At 38.6% G+C, this 14375-nt stretch overlaps 1 protein-coding gene across 1 annotated transcript in view; it reads left to right on the forward strand.

Moving 5' to 3' along the window:
- The window catches only part of CNTN4 (contactin 4), an 895772-nt gene that overhangs the window by 755568 nt on the left and 125829 nt on the right, over positions 1–14375 (forward strand). The window contains exon 12 of the mRNA XM_049642718.1: positions 10901–11051. Coding sequence (XP_049498675.1) covers positions 10901–11051 — 151 coding nt within the window. The remainder of the gene's footprint in view (positions 1–10900; positions 11052–14375) is intronic.

Raw genomic sequence — 14375 nt, forward strand, 5'->3', positions numbered from 1 at the left:
CTCTCTCTCTCTCTCTCTCTCTCTCTCTCTCTCTCTCTCTCTCTCTCCCTCCCTCCCTCTCTCTCTCCCCCTCTGTCTTAAAAATAAATAAAACATTAAAAAAAGAAAAAATCAAAAAAAAAGCAAATGTCCTTGTTTGTAATTGACCTGTCACCATTGATATGTTATTATTCCTCAAGGCATCTGTTCCCAGACTTTTTCTCCTGTATTAACTTATGTCGTGGAAGAGGTTAACTGTGTGATGTACTCCCGTGGACATCCCTGGGGTGCTGCACAATTTGCTGGGTGATGGCATCATTCTGTCCTTCTCTCCCACTCATGAAGGTATATTGGAATTGGGGTGAATACAGTCTGATAACCACGGGGAACTTGGATCTTCTATAAAATGTAATTTTAGGGGTGCCTAAAGTTAGTAATTAAGGGGTGCCTTAACTTAGTCGGTTAAGTGTCAGACTTCAGGGCAGGTCATGATCTTGCAGTCTGTGAGTTTGAGCCCTGTGTTGGCTCTGTGCTGATAGCACAGAGCCTAGAGCCTGCTTCAGATTCTGTATCTCCCTCTCTCTGCTCCTCCCCCGCTTGCAGTCTGTCACTCTCTCTCAAAAATAAACAAACATAATTTTTTTTCATGTAATTAAAAAAAAGTAAGTTACATATTTTCTTGGTAAAAATTTAAATCTTCTAGTGCAGCGTTTCTATTCATGTTTCATATCTGTGTCCACATAGATGATCCTCTTGGTGTCAGGGACTGCTGATTGAATTGCCAACCTTGAGATTTTTTGTGATGCTCCAAGTAGAATGCTTATGCTGTGTATGTAATCATGGGGTAAGGACAAAGGACAACTGATGTCCCAAAAGCAGAAGCAGGGATTGAGGTACCTCTGAGCCATTGAAGGAATATTCTCTAGGGAGAAGCCTATAAAAGAAAGCAAGATGGGAAAGAGTGGAGGAGCTGCGTAAGGTCATGGTCGCAGGCAAAGTTTAGCCTATGTCTCGTCCTAGAGAGGAATATCTGGACCATAAACTGCCTCTTAGAGTTATTCCTCCCTGGAGAAGGGAGACTGGCCTTTACTGAAATCTCTGTTTATCAGTCCGTCCCTGGGCTGCCGGTTAGGTGGTAGTAGCATGAGCAGTAGGGGTTGGGGTGGTGATGTGGGTGCAGATGGAGGAAAACCTCCCAATTTCCCAGGGAAGGGGGCAGCTGAGGTGGTAAGCAGCCAACACTCACAGCAGGTGGGGCCAAAAAAAAAGAAAAAAGAATCCATGTGAGGGTACCAACAGCATTCTCTACAGAGAACAAGTAATTGTACCAGGCTGAGACTGTCTGTACCCTAATGGAGAGTTAAACTAGTTTTCTAGAGTATCTTTGATTTTGAAATGGGATGAACTATCCTAAGAGCAAGTAAGTCTTTTGAATATGACCTGACTTTGCCAGGACTGCGTAATGGAACAGAAATAGGTTCTGCCTGAGGAATTTGTGTCTAATGCTTCAGTACTGTGAGGATTCTCCTGGCCTGTGTGGTAGAGGGCATGTGACCCTGGAAGGATGCTCAAATACCATTAGGGAACTGATGGTCCAATTAAAGTGAGGTGGAGGCTTGAGCAATTATTTGGTTAATTTGGCATTTATCCAGATGATTGGCTCTCAAATTAGGAAAACATTAAGACTAAACTAAAAGTTATTTCACAGGGGCTTTCACAAGTGCTCATCTGCATCTGACTCTGATTTCTCAGCTGCCTCGTTGAGCCAGATTACAAAATAATCAAATGTGCTGAGTGTGATCAGCATCCAATGAGAGGACAAACGCCTTTCTTACCCAGATGTAGTCATCTAGGCAGAAGCTTTACTAAAATTGTCTTGAAAAGGGAAAGCTATCCACCTGGATGTCAAATTTGAAATTTTTAACAAGTTACTAAGTCTCCCTTTATCAGTAAAATGAGGCTGCCATTATGTACCTTATTGCCCAAACTAAGAGATCCCAAGTGCAACCTTTCTTAAAGCCTAGAAGTGTTTGTAGAATTATCAGACATGTTTGCTATTGTTAACTAATATCCATACCAAACTCTTGCAGACGGCCACCAAATCATTACCAAACCCCTTTTCTGTGATTCTCACATTTTGCTGATTAAAATCATCTGGGGAGCTTTTTAATCTCCTGATACCCTACCATCCTCCAAATCAAGTAATTCAGACCCTGGGCCTAGGTCCCAGGCATTAGTCCTTAAAGTTGCCGAGGTGTGATTCTAGTGAACAACACAGTTTGGGAACTACTGCTCTAATTGATCAAATCAGAAGGCCATTACTTTTTCTACGGTATTCTCAAACTTTGCCATGCATCAGAATCACCTGGAGGACTTGTTCAACTACAGACTGCTCAGTCACCACCCCCACCCCCCGAATTTCTGATACGGTAGCTGAGATGGGACCTGGGGAGCTGCCTTTCTAACAAGTTTCTGGGTGATGTTGATGCTGTTGGTTCTCACACTTTGAGAAACACTGTCCTGAAATAGGAAACTTATCCTAGGGTGTGTGTGTGTGTGTGTGTGTGTGTGTGTGTGTGTGTGTGTTAAGTGGAGTACAATCTACCAGCAAATCTTCTGATTTGGATCAGGACTCTCAATCTGAAGTCCTTCTATAGAAGAGAAATACCAGGCATCAGAGGTTCCATCCATGGCTGAAGGCTCCATTTCACCAACATGGTGAGTAGAATTAGGCCTACAGAGTGACTTCACAGATTGCCATGGAAGGACGAAGCCAAGTTGTTGCTTGGCATGACTGGTGACTTAAAGCTGATTAAAGGGAGGGGTACCTGCCTGGTTCAGTCAGTAGAGCATGCGACTCCTGATCTCAGGACTATAAGTTCAGGCCCTTTGTGCGGTATAGAGTTTACTTTAAAAGCCAACCAAAGGGAGACGTTGAAACCTGAGGGGTACATATTATGATAATTCCTTACATGAGTTCACCCAAAGAAATGCCTTCATTGAGCCAAAGTTGTATTTATTTTGGGAAAGAGTGGGGGAGGGGTAGAGAGAAAGGAAGAAAGAGAATCTCAACCTGGCTCTGTGCTGTCAGCACACAGCCCGATGCAGGGCTCCATCTCTCGAACTGTGAGGTCATGACCTCAGCCAAAATCAAGAAACAGACACCTAACCAACTGAGCCACCCAGGTGCCCCTGAGCTAGAGTTTAAAATGTGACTCAGGCATGCAGTCCAAGGCTTCACTGAGCAGTGTTACCATATACTGACTGTCCTACAACTAAAATCTCTCAGTCATCTGTAAAACTGCTGTGAAGGCATTATTCATTTAGAAGTCCATAGTTCTTTACCTAAGGAGCTTTACAATAAATTTTTCTTACATTGTAGAACCAGGAAGAAAGTTTGAATCTTGTAGCAAAATTACATATTTTCTTTTATCCATCAGTAAGAAATATGCTCTTCTTCTTCCCTCTGCCTACCATATTGACTTGTCTGCTTTGGCTTCCAAAAGTTCACTCTTTTGTGGCAAGTCTAATAAGATTGTTTCCTACCATTCCAGTATTTGATGTTAGCCGTGTTCTAAATGCGTTTGTTACTTTATATCTTTTACCCTTGTCTCTACAAGTCTTTTTAAATTAGTGAACCAGTAAATGAAATGGAGTATTTTTTCCCTTCTACCACCTTCTGGCAACATGTGGATTCTATTTTGGTAGTCCAGAAGATGTTAGAATTGGTGTTCAAGAAGATTTAACAGTGATTTTCAAACTTTGATCCATGTATAAATTACTTGGGGATCTTGTTAGGTTTAGATTCTGATTTCAAGACCTGGGTTGGGCCTGAGATTCTGCATTTCTAACAGGCTCCCAGGTGATCACCAATGCTTCTTCTCTGAGGATCACATTTTCAGGGGCAAAAATTATAAAATTATAAGTTCTCAGGTCCTTCTCATGGCAGGTCGAGTTCAGGAGTATATATGCTTAATAAGCTCCTCCAGGTGATTCCTATGACCAGTTCAATTTAGGTGCCACAGGTCCAGAATCTGCTTTGTAAATCCTCTTGTTACCCCATCTTAAGCCATCACGGCGGAGTTGCTTTCAAACTTGTAAGAGCCAATAGAATGGGGAGCCTGGATGACTCAGTGGGTTGAGCGTACAACTCTTGATTTCAGCTCACGTCAAGATCCCAAGGTCGTGGAATTAACTCCAAGTTGAGTGTGGAGCCTGCTTAAGATTCTCTGTCTCCCTCTGCCCCTCCCCCACTCAAGTGCTTGTGTAGGCACTTGCTCTCTCTCTCTCTCTCAAAAAACAATAAAAAGCCAATAGGAGTTGGAGGGCAGAATAATGACTAGGCTGTTCTGTTGTTATCACCACTATACATACAGTTAACCCGTGTTTCCATTGTTGAACCCAGTATTGACAGAAGCTCTATCAGTCATGTTGGACCATTTCTACCAGAAATAAAGCATTTGCACAAGCAACATTCCAGGTGGTATTTTTCAACATAAGCAGACAGTGGCTCTTCTGGGCTCCTGAAGAAGTGAATTTTATATTTAGTGTAAGGCAGTTTGCTCTTAATGAAGCTTTTTGAATGTGTTTAAAAATGCCCATATTACAAAGGCAAAATGTGTGTTCTCTTTCCATGTTAAAACTCCTTCAGTGTAAGGAGTTACTGAAGTCACATGACGAGCAAGAAATCAGTCACTGCTGGGTGACATAAACATTGCTCATCCACACTCTATGTTCCTCTTGAGACTGTAGTCTAGGGCCGGGCATGTGTAGCAGAAGCCCTTAAAACTGCTGTGATACCTTGACCCACACAGATTAGGGAACAAAATGAAACAATCAAAGGAAATGGAAGGGAGTCGAAGTTCCTTTCTTCTCAGCACTGGGTTGTGAGTGTGCCTGGGGAGGACAAAGGAGATTATGGTACTGCTTCAGGGTGAGGCTCAAGACTCGGGAAAGCTGAATTCCCAGGGTCCATTTGTCCTGTTAGCTTCCCATAAGAGTATGTTTTGGGGAAGTAAGGAAAAAAAGTTATGTGCCAAGGCTCTCCTACTGGCAGTAGCTGAATCTGTGTATCCTTCTCAGTATTCATTGACTTCTTGTTCTTAGCTTGAAATTGGCCATGACGGAAGTATTTACACCACAGAAATTGCAAGCACTAAAAGCTGAATTCTTTGGTGTTTTCTTTGAGAGCCATTTGTTAAATATCTACTATCATACCATCAGGTGGTTTCAGAGTAGTTTAAGAGTATAAACATCCCAGATTGTTTTTCTTGAGTAATTCTGCTTCATTATACGAAGGCCTAACTCTAGAAAGGATTGAGTGTCCTAAGCACAGGCCAGGAAGGTCAAGAAGTCATTTACAACGCCACTTGAAGGGAAGAAAGGGATGTGGTATCCAGGCAAAAGCATCATGAGAAGAGAATTTCCTGTTTGAACTGAATTCCTGAATTCTCTCCTACAACATATTTATTCAGCAAATACTGACTAAACATCTACTTTGTACCGAATGCTGTACTAGGTAAGGGATGTATAGATCCATAACACACAGCCTCTGCCTTCAAGGAACTGGTGATGTAGTGATCGCTAGTAACAAATACTACCGTGTTTTTTCAACAATAATTTCTATCTCATAACAAAGTTACAATCAAGTAGGGCACTGTCATACTATGTACTACTTGTCTAACCAAGGACATGAATCTGTATAAGTGTTTACGACATTGTGCCAAATGTAGTAAAATATCACTAATTTGGACTCATATAAGGAGGTTTACCAGCTGAAGCTCTTAAAACATGTAAGAATGATTTTTAGTCAACATGTTAATTCCTGTATAAGATATGATGTTCTAAAATGGCTTTAAAATGTTTTGCTTGGAATAAGAAAAAAATTTTCCACCCATGTTTCCACAGTTAATTTTTGTCTTTCCAAACTTTGTATAAAAAGAAAAAAGGCTAAGCCTGATCATACTTGTTGGCAGAAAAAGTGTTGAGAGATCTTGAAATGGTTCCTGTGCTCAAAACTATTTGTCAGTTACCATAGTGCCTGAAATGCCAACATTAAAGAAGTATTTCTCCTCTAGATCAGGATGGATGAGATACCACTACTCAGCAATAAAAAAGAATTAACTGTTGATACACACAACTTGGGTGGATCTCAAGAGCATTAGGCTAAGTAAAAAAAATCTCAAAAGGTCACATGCTATATGATTCTGTATATAAAATATTCTCCCCAAATGACAAAACTGTAGAGACGGAGAACAGATTAGTGGTTTCTAGGCATTAGGGAGGATTAGGCAGGAGAGAGCTGAATGTGGCCATAAAGGGGTTGCACAAGAGAAATCTTTGAGATGATGGAATGCTTCCATATCTTGATTTCAGAGTAGTTTTTCAAGTCTGCATATGTGATATAATAACATAGAACTAAAGACACACATTGTACCAATGATCACTTCTCTTATTTTGATATTTTATCCTGCTCACATAAGATGTAATCCCTGGGAGAAATTAAGTGAAATACACAGGGCCTCTTTATCTTTGTACCTGTCCATCAATAATTATTTCAAAATAAAATTTTGTTCAAACCACGATGTATTTATTTGGCTCTAAAAAGCCTCCTTGTATTTCAGCATAAAGTCCCCTGATAAGGGTGGTGGTACTCGTGCAGATAGCAGAGAGGAGGAGTAGGTATGAAGTTGTTACTCTAGGAAAATATTGGGCTAAGTACTTTAGGTACAATTCATGTATTATTTCATTTATTCTTCAAAACAACTTTGTAACAAAAAATATTATTATTTTGTTTTAAAATAACCTCCCCAAAGTAACAGAAGCCCATAAACCTAAGAGCCACCACGGTAGGAGGAGACCTGGGTAAGCAGGGATTTCAATGAATTAGACCAAAACAAGCAGGGCATCGGCATTAGGGATTTAGAAAGGAAACATTATGCTGATATTAGAATAAAAATAAATAAAAACTCTTACTTCAGAGTTTTGTTGAGTCTCCTTGTGAATATCATCCCTGATTAGGGCTGATTTTGAATCCGCTGGTCTGAAATAATGGCCCTAGAAAAAAGAAGATTCCCACTATAACGGGCCTTCCTAGGTATCTACCCAGCAAGCCAGAAAAAGCTTAGGGTTTTAAAATCTGATACCAGTATTATCTCCCCAGTGGTGAAAACATTTCAATGAATGCATGCACTCTAGATTTATTTTTATGGAATGATGAGGTAATAGTTAAAGATAATAGATAAAGGTTAACATAATCTAGAATTCTGAACTTCTAAAAGGGCCATACTGAATAGTCTCCATCAACTGGCAATGTTCCAAGTGATGTTTCTGCAGAATAACTGCAATAGAACTGACATGCAGAATTACCTTTTCCTCTTCAATAATAGAGTAAAACATCACACTCAATATGTTTCCCAAATGTGACTCCCACTGCACATCTAGCTAAGGAGTTATTCTTGTTCTCTCTCTTGAAAAATGTTATGAAGATACAAATCTTCTGTTTTCAAGGGTTCTGTTGGCTACTTTAAATACCCTTGACATGTGACCAAGAGTCCTTTAATTCACTAAAACCAAACAGTTGAGAATTGCAGAGAGAGCTTCTTTCAGCCGGATGCTTCTCATAGATCATGTAATGTTAATAGATTAAAGACCATTGATAAATAATAAAAAGTTGCATTTCCCAAATGGAAGAGGTCCTACAACATGACTCATTCCAACACTGAGAGAGCAGTGCCCTCTAGTAGTTGATGTAAGAAATATTATCCTCTAAGTACATTAAAGTTAGCAAATGAGGATTTCCCAGTATCAGAGCTACTCTCGGACTCAAGTGGGTAATTTGACAATTGATTTTACCTTTTCTGAGCTATTAAGAACCTACTGAAGTTTCACCTTCAATGTGTACTAAATTTTTAAGTGCCAGCAAGCGTTGGGTTCTAATAGTGCTCAACTGGGGACCTTACCAGTAACTTTTAAAACCTAATTTCTCTGTGAATGTCAAATTTAACAGGCTTCTTTCACTTAAATACAGGGTACAGACAGGAAAAAAAGCATCATCCCTTACACTTAAGGGCATCTTAGGTACAACAGATGGTCACAAAATGGCAGAATGTTAAGCAAACCATTAATGAGGCAAGTATTCAAAAACTGATGAAGGTTTGACAGTTTTGTCCTAGAGAGCACTGCAGCTTAATGTGGCAACTGATAGATCTGCAGGTACAATAATAGAAGTAAATTAAGCAAATTGAGTAAACAAAGGGAAAAGATTTGAATTTATAATTCCATTTTTATTAGTGAAAGGTATTCAAAGCCACTCTTAATCTCTAGGATATCCAGAAGATAATAGGCACATAAACAGTACAGGAAAAATGTTTCTGAAACTGGAAGGCATGTTTTCTGTCTTCTGTGTGGCTGATACCATGGTATTTCAAGTCTTGTAAAAGCAATATATAGTTTTTTGACAAATACACCCATGTGTTGTGCAGTTTGATTTATGTAAACTCATTTCAAATGCAATTGCAGAATTCCTCCTGAACAGATGAAAAATGTCTGCCTAAAGTGATAAAAATGTGTGTGTAGAAAGACACAGTTTTAAGAAGGGATTTTGATATGATACAAATTTGTAACTCTATTTCACAAAATACCCTTTTTCAAAAACTTCTAGAAATTTGATTTTTTTTTACATTAATATGTCAACACAGTGTTTACCTAAGATGAGAATGAGTCTGTTCTGCTACAAGAACCTTTCTGTGTTCATATTAGCACGTATAGGATTGGTAAATGGGGGAATGTGCCAGTATAACATAAATGCTGGCTGTGTTCATGGATTTCACAAGTGGTAGCCATTGAGCACAGAGCCCACTAACTCAGACCAACACAGATAGTTAGCCAAGGCAAAACTATGTTACCCACGATTCCCCTGACCCACATTGTTCCTCTTGGCTCAGTGTGGCCGTGTATTCTAACACAGCAGTGCTTATAGCGTGGTTCTCACGAGCCTTTCTGCAGGTTTTACTTGTTTCAAAATCTTTCCAGTTTTACTTGTTTGTTTGAGCTTAGCAACCTCAACTCTTCCTTTAGTCTTTCATCAAACTATCTTCACACATACACACACATTCTGTTTTGTTTGTTTGTTTTTGTAGTATTTATTTGTTAGGAATTTCACTTGTCTTTTTAATCATGCTAATACATTTACTCAAGTGGTTTGTGGGGGGAGTTAATGTTTTTGTTACATAAATATTGAGTAGGTCTGTCCTGACCCTATCTTGTTTATAACACTATAATTTTTATTATGTGACTTTGCAGATCATACTAGGAATGCATTTACCTCATTACAGCAGAAACATCTGTACTTGCACACTATTTATTAATTACACTTATCATTATAGAATTATGCTTCAAATTATAGACTCCCCTCATGAATCCAAGGTACACAGATCGAGATATCAATTGCCTACTAGATTCATCTATTATTTACTTTCACCTTCGCATAGTAAAACCAGCCCCATGCATATATTGCATCACCCTTTCCAAACAGTAACCTTCCCACTTTTATTTCTTTCTAGACAATTATAGAAAGTATTTACACACTTAATAAAACACTTAATAAAAATTTAACTTGGTTTCACTAAGGTTGTTTTGTTTTGTTTTGTTTTGTTTACATCACTAGTACATGGTTTGGGTACAATTAAGAAATTGAGGGCTGCCTGGGTAGCTCGGTCAGTTAAGTGTCTGACTCTAGATTTCAGCTCAGGTCGTGATCTCACAGTCGTGGTATCCAGCCCCACTTTGGGCTCCACACTGGGTATGGGACCTGCTTAGGATTCTCTCTCTCCCTCTCCCTCTGCCTCTCTCTTTCTTTCAAAAAGAAAAGAAAAAAAAAGAAAGATAAAGAAATTGACCCCCATTTGCCCCACCCACATACATACACACTCACTCTCTGTCCTTCTTTAACTAATTTGTCTTTAGTATTTACATTTCACATTTAACACAATCTGAAATCTTAAATTCCATTACGTCAAACTGCAGGGAATCATGGATATTAACTATAGTAAAGTTAAGGTTCCATGAGATGAATCCCCACTCCAAACAGATCCTAGATCACATTAATTCAGTTAACTCAGAGGAAAATGGAGATTTTTTTTTTCAGAAAGTCATCTTTTAAATTGCTTCTGAGAGGATAGATATATGTATCTGTTGTTTTAGGAAAGAAATAATTCTTCAATATTATTTCATAGAACCACCTGAGTTCTAAAATGAATTTGAGAACACTCATAGTAAGCATGGAATTGAGTTTTCTAAGAGTAAGCCCCCGTTTCTCCTGCATGAGCCAAGCATTGCGTTAGGGAATAGTAGTAGAAAGCCAGACAAAGCCCTTGTTTTTAAGGAGAAGGAAGTTCACAGAGAGTGGCGATATAGACATTTCAGCATGTTCTCTCATGGAGACATTCACAGAGTGCTAAGGGACAGAGAAGAGGCAGAAACTGTCATCCAAGACGGAATGCTTTAACCTACATAATCAAAAAAATGCCTTATGGATTTTCTGGTTTTGTCTTTCCCTTATGCTTCACTGGAATTAAAAAATTTTTATTCATTTGAACATGGGATAATTTTTTTAAGAGTTCGTCAACAGCATGATGGAATGTTCTATATCTTGATCTTCATTGTGCAGTATGTCAAATTCATCAAGCTGTACACTCAAAACTGATGCATTTTACCATATATAAATTATACCTCAGTTTTTAATTAATCCATCAAAATGTACAATGCTACTTCCTTTACTACAGAAAAAAATTTAACTTCTTCCCTTTGATGTCAAAGGCAACAACAAATGCATTGCAGAAAGAAAAAGCATAAAGCATGATCTAGTGGGATTTTTTTCTTCCATAATAATTAATATTTTATTTTCTCTATTCTCTTCCAGCTACGGGTCCAGATTTTTCAAGAACCCTCTTAAAAAGAGTAACTCTTGTCAAAGTGGGAGGGGAAGTTGTCATCGAATGTAAGCCAAAAGCTTCTCCTAAACCTGTTTACACCTGGAAGAAAGGAAGGGACATATTAAGAGAAAATGAAAGGTACTGTCTTCAGATATTTTTAACATTTGATTAACCTATAATAATTTATTTGTTATTAACAGTTCTAGGGGCGCCTGGGTGGCTCAGTCGGTTAAGCGGCCGACTTCAGCTCAGGTCACGATCTCATGGTCCGTGAGTTCGAGCCCCGCGCCGGGCTCTGGCCTGATGGCTCAGAGCCTGGAGCCTGCTTCCGATTCTGTGTCTCCCTCTCTCTCTGCCCCTCCCCCGTTCATGCTCTGTCTCTCTCTGTCTCAAAAATGAATAAAACGTTAAAAAAAAAAATTAAAAAAAAAAATAGTTCTAGAGGGAGGAATTTACTATCTACTGTTGATGAACTAAATGTTAATCAAAGAACTGAAGCTTTGGAAGAGGACAGTAAATTAGCTGGTCATTATAATCTTCCTTGGTATTAAGATTCTAAAAAACCCTCCCTGCAGAGAGAGATTGCATGATCCCTGTTGAAGACTGTCAGAGCTGCTCAAAGGTGAGCAGCTACAAAAACCTTCCTTAATTTTAGCCTAAAATTTGTTGATTAGCCCACGTTTCTCCATCCTACTTCTTTTTGCTTAAATAAATACTTTTGCTATGACAACCTTTCAAATATTTGGTAATGGCTAGTATGTCCATTTGTTTCTCCTTTTTTTAAGGCTAAATACGGCTAATTCCAAAGCTCATTCTGCACATAACTTAGTTTTGATTATTTTAATGACATCTTTTTGAAATGGCAGTTTCTTTTTCTTTCTGACATAAATTCTTTACTTGTGTATTTCCTTTTGTACATGAATGACATTTAGAATGCATGCTATTTTTACAGTGTAAATATATATGGGTTGTTTGGGGTTTTAGGTCAGATTGCACCACATGGCAGGTATCTCTAAGACCTTTTTTGGCTGTCACCCCTGTAAAATATCTCCCACCCCTTTCTGTAATCTATCAATCTGTTGGAAAATGGTAATTATGCATGAGTCTGTGTCAGAGCATTTACTAGCTGTATACATAATGATTTTAATGGATGCTAAAGGTCAAGTACTCAAGGATGCAATGTGGAAGCCTGTAAAATGTATCTGTATCTACCCTTTACACCTGTACACCTTTAGATTTGCATATGCAAATTAGATAATCGCACTGATGATGTTGCCTTTATTAATGATTTTTGTAAACAAACTTGATATGGTTTACAGATGGTGCATTCACACACATATTAAATTCATAATATATATCCTTTCCTGACTCCTGTTATATTAACAAAGCAGTATAGTTTACTGAATATTGGCATGGTGTTCAAATTTGGAGCCATACTTGGAACTTGAAAACACAGTTTCTTATTTTTTAGTCTTCAGGTTTATTTTCTGTTTCACCACGTTGTTTCTCAGAATTAGGTCTGTAGATTACCTTTAATAGTTATACATTTACTTTGTTTATTATAACATAATTGAAGTATAACTAGCATGTACCATATGTATTGCCTAGACTAAGGGTACTTTTTTAATGTTTATTTATTTTTGAGAAAGAGAGAGAGTCAGAGTGTGAGCGGAGGAGGGCTAGAGAGAGAGAGGGAGACACAGAATCCAAAGCAACCTCCAGGCTCTGAACAGTCAACAAAGAGCCTGATGCGGGGCCTGAACTCACAAACTCCTATCATGACCTGAGCTGAAGTCAGATGCTTAACTGACAGAGTCACCCAAGGTGCCCCTAAGGGTACTTTTGTAAGTTTTAATTTAACAATGATTTAAAGAACAAGTACCTTAAAATAATACAGATAATGGACAGACATGTCAAAATCCATGAATGAATGAAGTTAGAGTAACATTACTGTATCACACATCTTTCAGTGGCTTAAAACAATAAGTCAACTTCTCATTCACATTGCATGCTCATCAGAGGTCTGCAGGTAGCTGTGCTGTCCTCTAAAACCAGGGCTTATGGAGTAGCACCCTCCTGAATGTTAGTATTGCAGAAGACAAAGAGGGGGGCCAAACATGCATAGGATCTTAAAGCTTTTGCCCAGAAATGAAACAATTCATTTTCACTCATGTTCTGTTGGCCAAAACAAATCATACTGCCCTTCAGAAGAAGTTATGGTTTATATATACAATGGAATACTATTTGGCAATGAGAAAGAATGAAATATGCCCTTTTGAGCAACATGGATGGAACTGGAGAGTGTTATGTTAAGTGAAGTAAGTAATGCAGAGAAAGACAGATACCATATATTTTCACTCTTATGTGGATCCTGAGAAACTTAACAGAAGACCATGGGGGAGGGGGAGGGGGAAAAAGTTACATGGAGGGAAGGAGGCAAATCATAAGAGACTCTTAAACACTGAGAATAAACTGAAGGTTGATGGGGGGTGGGAGGGAGGGGAAAGAGGGTGATGGGCATTGAGGAGGGCACCTGTTGGGATGAGCACTGGGTGTTGTATGGAAACCAATTTGACAATAAATTTCATATTAAAAAAATAATAAATGATCATAAAAACAAAAAAATAAAAACATAAAAACATAAATAAAAAGAAATTTCAAAAAAAAAAGAAGTTCACTCCAGCAAGGAAATACAATCTTCGTATGTGTCTAGAAGATAAAAGAAAAAAACCTATTATTTTGAACAGTATTAATGTCAGCTTAGCACTGCTGTAGCTTAACCATTGTTGCATACTGATTCAGTTACTTTTGGGGAAATGGTGTATCAGTGTCAAGAACTCTATTTGATAAGTAAATTTAATTGATTGTTTCTACCACTTGACTTACCACAAAGCTTGTCTTTCTCCAGTTGTTCTTTCTACTACCGATTTGATTAACAGGACTTGCATATTGCTTCAACATTTTTATGGCACTAAAGATGATGTATTTAAACTGAGGAAGCTCCCCATCATTATCCAGTCTTGCTGTTTATCCCCTCCACCTCCAGAGTCACCAGGCATGACCCAAGCTATCAGTATTAGCCCTTCCTTCTCCTCATGGGCGCTGTGTTCTCACAGCTCTGTTCCTTCCTTCTACCTCACTCAGATTTTCTTAAGCAGAGAGGCTGATTTTGGTAATGTAAATGAATCCCAGAGCTGGCCAGGTATAATGTAAAGGGGAATGATGGTGTGCCCTATCCAAGGGAGGTGCCTGCCACTCAATTCTAGCATTATTGCTGCCAATTGGAGATGCAGGCCAGGTGCCTCCCTATCTTCTCATTCTTCAAGAGAACTAGAAATCTGGACTTTTATTTGAACCCTTTTTATATTTTTAAATGTCAGCAACTAATTTTTAAAAATTTTAATGCTAGTAGCAAATGGGCCATACATCCATAGTCCAAGTTTACTTCATGAGTCGCTGGAT

The sequence above is a fragment of the Panthera uncia genome, chromosome A2 (assembly GCF_023721935.1).
Source record: "Panthera uncia isolate 11264 chromosome A2, Puncia_PCG_1.0, whole genome shotgun sequence".
NCBI lineage: Eukaryota > Metazoa > Chordata > Mammalia > Carnivora > Felidae > Panthera > Panthera uncia.